Source organism: Protobothrops mucrosquamatus, unplaced genomic scaffold (genome assembly GCF_001527695.2).
Source record: "Protobothrops mucrosquamatus isolate PMUCROS unplaced genomic scaffold, P.Mucros_1.0 scaffold_174, whole genome shotgun sequence".
Classification (NCBI taxonomy): domain Eukaryota; kingdom Metazoa; phylum Chordata; class Lepidosauria; order Squamata; family Viperidae; genus Protobothrops; species Protobothrops mucrosquamatus.
The window spans coordinates 45,240-52,822 of record NW_015386250.1 but is presented as its reverse complement, the minus strand read 5'-3'; the positions used below and the strand labels follow the sequence as shown (position 1 = coordinate 52,822).

The 7,583-nt window shown below is 37.1% G+C and overlaps 2 protein-coding genes across 3 annotated transcripts in view; one reads left to right on the top strand and one right to left on the bottom strand.

Annotated features, from left to right (window-relative positions):
- Positions 1 to 5,577, bottom strand: part of ESF1 (ESF1 nucleolar pre-rRNA processing protein homolog) — a 37,943-nt gene extending 32,366 nt beyond the window's left edge. Inside the window, exons 1-2 of one of the 2 annotated variants that reach the window (XM_015822406.1) lie at positions 5,500 to 5,577; positions 2,315 to 2,933 (exon numbers count right to left, since the gene is read on the bottom strand). In XM_015822406.1, coding sequence (XP_015677892.1) covers positions 2,315 to 2,897 — 583 coding nt within the window. In that variant the 5' untranslated portion in view covers positions 2,898 to 2,933; positions 5,500 to 5,577. The remainder of the gene's footprint in view (positions 1 to 2,314; positions 2,934 to 5,499) is intronic. The other variant, XM_015822414.1, reaches the window with a different exon arrangement.
- Positions 5,578 to 6,818: 1,241 nt separating this feature from the next.
- NDUFAF5 (NADH:ubiquinone oxidoreductase complex assembly factor 5) overlaps positions 6,819 to 7,583 on the top strand; it is a 14,632-nt gene continuing 13,867 nt past the window's right edge. Inside the window, exon 1 of the mRNA XM_015822386.1 lies at positions 6,819 to 7,099. Within this exon, the coding sequence (XP_015677872.1) occupies positions 6,848 to 7,099 (252 nt within the window). The 5' untranslated portion in view covers positions 6,819 to 6,847. The remainder of the gene's footprint in view (positions 7,100 to 7,583) is intronic.

Here is a 7,583-nt window from a genome sequence, read left to right as displayed (position 1 = left end):
TTGCAGGACTGGCCTAGGGTAATTTTTAGGGGGGTTTTAATTATATTTTAAAATTTGACAAATATTTAAATATTCCTTTTAATTAATTTTAAATTTGTATTGTTTTGTATGTATTTTAAATAGATTGTCAGCCGCCCTGAGTCCTACGGGAGAAGGGCGGGATATAAATCCAAAAAATAAATAAATAAATAAATAAATCAGTATATTCAGTATGAATGAGATCTCTGCCTTAAGCCAAAATCTTCCAACCAGAAATATGGCAATAAAATAAACAGGCAAATACCAGAATTACAATAAAGCAGGATGAGAAGTAATAAATAATATCATTAAAATCACTATATTCAGTGCCTCATTCCAGAGGTGAGGGTACTAACACAGCAGATCTTTTTACCCAGCAATTTTCTTTGGGACAGTTAACCATGAGTATCTGGCTAAATTCTACAGTTTAGTGGCTATTCTCTTCACTTGAACCAGGCATATGTTACAAACCTGGGAAGTCACCAGCTACTTAATCATGTGGGTGGCATAAGAGCACTGTTTTCTTAAACTATCCGTGGTTCCATAACAAATGAAGGTGCTTTGTCAGCTAGTTTAAACATTCAAAAGAAGCATATTGTATGTCTTGGATCAGGCATGTCAAACTCGCGACGTCATGTGACGCCGCACAACGTACCGTGACTTTTTCCCCATTGCCGGCAATGGGGTGGGCGCAGTTTTGGCATGACGCATGCAGCCTGCGGGCCGGCAATTTGACATGCCTGTCTTGGATGGTTTCAAATTCACTAGCCATAAATCACAGGGAGATTCTGGCAGCTTCCCCATCCAATGTCAAATTGAAACTTAATAAATTTTAGTCCTCAAAGAAGTTTGGAAGAAAAGTCACAAAGAATATGAACTTTTACATGCATAGACACAATATACCGTAATGCTTTTTTAGCATTCGCTATAACTAAGACCAAATGTCCAAACAGATGGACATTTACATTGACTTCCTTTAAGAAATTTCGTTTCAGACATTGATGAAATAAGATGTCATATACAAGCTCATAGAAAGCCAGTTTAGTGTAGTGGTTAAGACACCAGGCTAGAACTGGGAGACTGTTCGAGTTCTATTCTAGAAGGAACTGGGTGACTATTGAGTTCTGTTCTAGAAGTGAATTCTAGCAATTGACAGAAATCAACACTGACCTGAAGTCATTAAAAAAAAGGCATCAAGCTCAGACATCCCATTAACATTTAAAAATCAAGTTATTTAATATAAGAGAAATATTAAGTATTACTAAAACATGCTTTACATGAAAGAAAAATTAATACTACTATTCATTAGTATATTATTGTGTTGTGTTCTGTGGCCTTGAAATTTTTAATAACGGTTTAGGGAAGAGGTGCCAGATAGAATTTCAGGCGGTACAACAAAGAGTGGTTTGTGTCCCTTAGTGACAAGTCACAAATGACAATTGCTGTTGTAGAGGGTGCAAACATTAATCAAACATTTCCGAGGGGCATAGGGCATATAAAAGGTTGGGAACCACTATTTTACAGGAACATACCTAGTGACATTACAGTTACTATGGAATAGATTTCTTTGGAAAGATACCCTTCTGTAGCCCTAAATAGTGATACCCTGCAGGCTTTACAGCTAGGTAGATATTCTATTTTAAAAATCAGATTTATCTGAACTGCATCTTCCAGAGGTTTTACCAATTTCCCTATTGATTTTATATGTAAGTACATATCAGATCAAACAGAATCCTTTTAAAATTATGCTATTAACAGATGATTTGTTAATAATTCTGTTACACCAGAAAGATTAGTATTAATTTTGGTATAATATAATACATCAACCTGCAGCTACATAGGGTCAGGCTATTCAATTATTTTAGTAGGCAAGATAGATAAACACATCAGGTTCTTCCATCTGCATACAACATCTTTAGAAACAAGGAAAAGAAGAGAGGGCAAACAAATTAGTTTTTCAATTGTAATGGTTTCAGAACCAGTCAGGGCTAAATTCAAAATATGTTAACAATCCTTGTCATGTTTTGAAATTAAAAGATATTTTTAATAAGATGATTTAATTTGGATGTTTCAAATTATAGTAATTTATAATTGTTATAAATTTCCTGTTTTGAGAAACAAGGCATGGTATGCAAAGAGAGAAGGTTATATATCTCCTGGCTTAACTTGCTAAGATTTGCTTATCAAAAGCAAGGCAATGAAACTTACCTCCCAGGAGAAAATAAAGCTGATGCAAATGACAATTACATTAAACCAACACTGTTCCCTTTTCAGTGGCCTAAATTATTTTACTTACTGTAATTTCCCATTGTTTTTTCTTTTACAGTCTTCTTTGAAGATTTTTTACATAAGATCTCTTCAGAAATTCCATCATAACTGTTCTGATTTGGGGACGCTACTACAAGGTCTTGCGGAAATTCAGTTGCTTTTTTCCCTTTTATATCCTTTGCTGGCTTAAATGATTTGCATTTTTCATCATCACTTTTTAAAATATCTGACTGTGAGCCAGAGGAAACCTTATCTGCCTGCTTGCTTGTTTGCCTACCAACTGAAGACTTTGTGGAGTTTTTTTCCCCTTTAGATTTGACCTTTTTCAGATTTGCTTTCTTTTCAGTCTGCTTACTATCAGTCTCTGAAATATCAGAATCTGAATCAGAAAGCTCATAAAAACGTTTCAGGTCTTCTGTAGAGGTACGATTAATTGGCCGACCTCGTTTATCCACAGTATATTTCAACTTGAATTTTTTGTCATGAAACATAGCCCGAAATCTTGAATCAATTTTGATCTTGCGGTCCTTTTCTGGCATTTCCCAAAACCGAGGGTCTTTTGTGATGGAAGAAAACCGCTTGTCACTCGTGAGTTCCTTCTTAGATGCCATTCTTGCTTTTTTAAAAAATGCAACAAACCTGAACTACTGAAAATAAAGAAAAAATAAGTATTATTATATCATAAGAAACACTATATCCTAAAATTAAAACAGTTCAAATTATCATTCAATATAAATTTACTCCACATATTCTCCCATTGATCAGGCATTATATTATATCCAAAAATTTTAGCCCATTTAATCATATGTCGTTCATGTTCATTCATGTTCCATATTCATTTTCAATAAAAGTTTGTACATTTTAAGTGATAACATGCTCACCATTAGTGTACAAATCCTATTAATCTTTTCATAAGACGAAGTATCACTGACATCTGATAAATTTTCAAAGATGTATGAGGGAGTGTCAAATATATGATAAAAATGCAATCAATACGAAGGCAATATTTATCATCTTTGGTGAACAAGTAACAAAGCTAGGAAATATTGGGATCAGTTACGTACTTTAATTCAGAGAATTCTTAAAATAAATGTACAAATAAAACCAGAGATTTTCCTTTAAGGCTTGGTGGATAAATAGACTGAAAGAAAGTATGGGATTTTGTTTCTATATATGACAATAGCAGCGAAACTTTTATTGTGGAAAGATTCCTACAATGGAAAAATGGATGAGGTTAATGAAATTGGCTGAGATGGAAAAATTAACTACTTTGGTTTAAGAAAATACTGTCTGGCTTTTTGTTTGGAAACCACTTTTGGATGTTTTGCTTGAAACTGAAATAATGGAACTTCTGGAATTTGAAGATTAGAATTGTTTATGATTATAAAAATATTGTGCATTATTAATTTCAGAGTAAGAGGTTAATCTATTTTATATTTTTATCTGTACTGAAAAAAGGTGGAAGCTACGGTACTCTTTTTCTATTTCTTCCTTTTTTCTTTTCTGCACTTCTAATATTGTTTTTTTCATCTTTTCTTTGTCTGGCTCCTTTTTTCTGCTTCCTTATATTTTATCTTTTGTTGAAACTTAATAAAGTTATAAAAAATTAAAAAGCCGCATTCCATAAGACTAAAAACATTATTTTTGATAAGATTTTCAGAGAAGCATATCATAAATAGGAAAACATATTCAATCCTCCTCCTTCCACTCTAATGTTCAAACTTCTGTAAAATTGTATTAGTTTAATTTAGACATCATCACAAAGTATATGAATATAGGCTGATCCGCTTCTCCCAGGAAATGGGGCAGATGGAATAGGAGCCACATTTTCACAAAAGTCTCCTAAAAAGTAAAAGTAGAAAACTGAAATATCTCTGATGGCTGCTATACTAATGTGAAATGTTTCTTTCAGGGAGATTCACTAATTTTCTTGTTTTAAGCCATACAGCAAATTAAGATAAAAGAACTGAGTGGTTTCAGCTTACCCTTTTGCTGGTCTAGTCATGCCATCTCAAAGATGGGATATTATTGCCTGGGAAAAACCTTTTGAAATTAATAATTCATGCAACTATTCTATTGTCTGCTGACTCAGCAGTATCCTTTTACAGCTTGGATAACTGTCAGAATGCTACCATCCCAAGTCTGGGGAACCATGGTACTACCCACCAGCAGAATACAGTAGTCTTAAGATATTTTTCCTGAGATTTGTAGCTACTACAGCCACTGAGTGTGTGCTCTAAATAGTTCAAATCATAGTGTGATATTATGTTGCAAATATGCAATAGATATAAAACATATTCAGTTAATAAATGCAGCCAAACAAAATTTTACATAAACATACTCTCAGACCTAATATCTGTGATTTTAAATTAGGAATGCAATAAATTCAGCATTCTAGGCCCTATGAGGAACCCAACATTTTTAGGCCAATTAAGGATAACATTAGGTAGCATGTTACATCCACCTATGTTGAGGCACATAAATTTAAATAACACTGAAAAAGATTTCAAGTCGCTTCATCCTTTGGTTCCATTTATATGCATATTAAACCTAACAGACTTGAATAAATACGTGCTATGCATCTATCACTGTATATGTTACACTTACTTTGTTTATTAGAAGATCAAAGCAGTATAGTCAAGATCTTTTCTCATATTACCTTCCACTGATATATTGTGGGGTGGATAGGACTTAAACACTGGCCAAAACCAAGCAATAAATCTGTAGTACTGAGATTTGAAGACAGAGCCTTCATGATCCTAACCCAGGGGTAGGCAACCTTGGCTCTTTTATGACTCGTGGACTTCAACTCCCAGAATTCCTGAGCCAGCATGCTGGCTCAGGAATTCTGGGAGTTGAAGTCCACGAGTCATAAAAGAGCCAAGGTTGCCTACCACTGTCCTAACCAATACACCATGCATGGAAATAACAGGTACTAGTAATGTATTTTAATTGAGAATCTAGCAACGCAGCAGCTATTCCTCGTTAGTTAACATCAAACAACTACATTCTATCTTGTTTATCGTGTTGCGGGAATCAGAGTTGAACCCACTGTTCACTTAACAAAGATTTAGCATAAATAACGTGCAACGCGAAGGGAAATGAAAGTCAAGGTCCGATTAGCTATACCTGAGCCACAAGGCAATACAAAAGAAAACACCCTCACGTGAATCTCACAACCCCGTAATGCTCCCCAGTAAAAATCACACTTACTTAATTACGTGTCAACTGCGCTAGTTTACCAATATTGCCACTCGCCTATACAGACCTCGCGTTGATCACACGGATCAAAAAGACTTCCGTGCGCAGAAAATTTACGTCATTTCCTACGGCGACTGGAAAGAGACAAATTTATCTTAACTTCGTAAAGGTACCGGAGGTTGGGGGAGAGGAAGCATGGTCTCGCTGGCAGCTGTCGGACCAAACGCGTGTTGATTATTTCAAAGAACTACTACGTTAAAGGGAATTTGAGTCTCTACTATTGTGGGTCGTTTTAAAAATCTGGATTTTAATGAACTCCCGCAACAACTCTATCGTTTTTGTTTTTATAACACACATCCAAGAAGCACTAGTTGAACGTAGGCTGTAATTTGTCCTTCAGCATAGACCAGCACTGTCATCTATGTTGGAGCAAAGACTTAGAAATGCAGTTGTAGTTCGGTTCCTGTCTCTGTATAACAACGGGACAGAGAAATATGACTTACAATAACAATGTAGTGCATTTCACCATAAATATTGGAGCTCAGAGATGCAGTGCTGCAATATTCTAACTATACAATGAGGCTGAAAGAGAAGGCAATCACAAGTTAGATTTCTTAGACAAGATTTGCACGCCTCTATAAACTCTGATTATAGATTGGGTAATTTGAAGCTCAATATGTCATGTAAACAGAGCCAGTGAGAACTCTTTTATGTTTCAGGATGTTGCTGAATCCTAGCAATTGGCTTAGTTCAATAGCTATAATGCATTAAATGTGTAAATAATATAAACACAACTTCTAAGTCAGTATTTGGATTATTTCCCTAGGGTGCAAGTCAGCAGAAATTGCAAACTATTCTTCCTAGAAGCCAGAGGGAAAGTGAGTTGATGGTTCTCAGTGTCGTACAAAAGCAGGCTAGAATTGGTTTCATACTTCATGCTAAATCCTTATTGTTTATGGTTTACTGAATAAACCAATTGGTTGGTTTCGCACATAATGTAAATCCTGTTTGTAACTGATACAGGCACTACTGCTTTTTCCCCCCGAATTTTAACCCACTTGCACAGTCAAGAAAGCTTGTACGCTACATAGCAATCTTGCGACAACTTAAGAAACTTCGCCGTCAGAGTTATTTTAAAAAATACACGAGAGTTTCCGCTACGCAGTGTGAATGAGCAACCCCCTCCTCCCATTCATTTCAAATAGGTTTGCCGCCTCCCTCTCTAGCTCCAAGCTAGCGGGTAGAAGTGACCTGAACTCGACGCAGGCGGATATTGCGAACCCGACACGCGTTTGTTGCTCTCTCCCTCTCTCTCTTTTCTATCTCTAGTAGGCTTTGTAAAGCTGGCGCCGGCGGAGCAATGGAAGCGAAGGCGTTTCTGCGGGCATCGTGTCTTTGCCGTCTGCAGTCAGCCGCGGTGAGAGGCACACCTACTACTAGCAGTCTCTGGTTCCGCCGCCGCTTCGCCCCTTCGGCGCCCGGGGCTGTGGGGTGTCGTCCCGCTACGGGGCCTGGAGCCCTCAGCCCTTTCGACCGGCAGATGAAGAGGAAGCAAAAGAATTGGGCAGCCGGGCAGCTTCACGCGGAGCGCTGCGAATACCTACGGGAAGAGGTAGAGGCGAAGGGGCGAGAGGAGAGGGCGCTCCCTATTCTTGCTGTGCCTTGGAAAGTATTGAAAATACTCTAGCACTGATGATGTTACCTAGTTAGGGCAATGAAACGTCTGCAAGAAAACAAGCAAGCTCAGAGAGCACCAAGGATCCTCTCACTTTACGGTTCTGTTGTCAGAGGAAAGCCCCAAGCAATCTAGCCTCCAAGTATTGCTGGGGAATACATGTGGAGCCTGAGCAAACCTTTTAGCCTATTTTGGTTTCATATTGTTATTTAGCCATTGGGGGGGGGGGGGGGGCTGTATGTACTTTTCTTAACTATTCCAGCATTGTCGATTTAGTTTGGGATATTTTGAATATTTGAATACCAATTCTCTTGTGTTGGTTAATGACCCCAATGACATTAAGTAAATTGCTGGGGTTAGATTCAAGGTCGTTTTGATTTTGTTTTCACTTTGACCTTACTTTGGTAGTTGAGATGTAAAA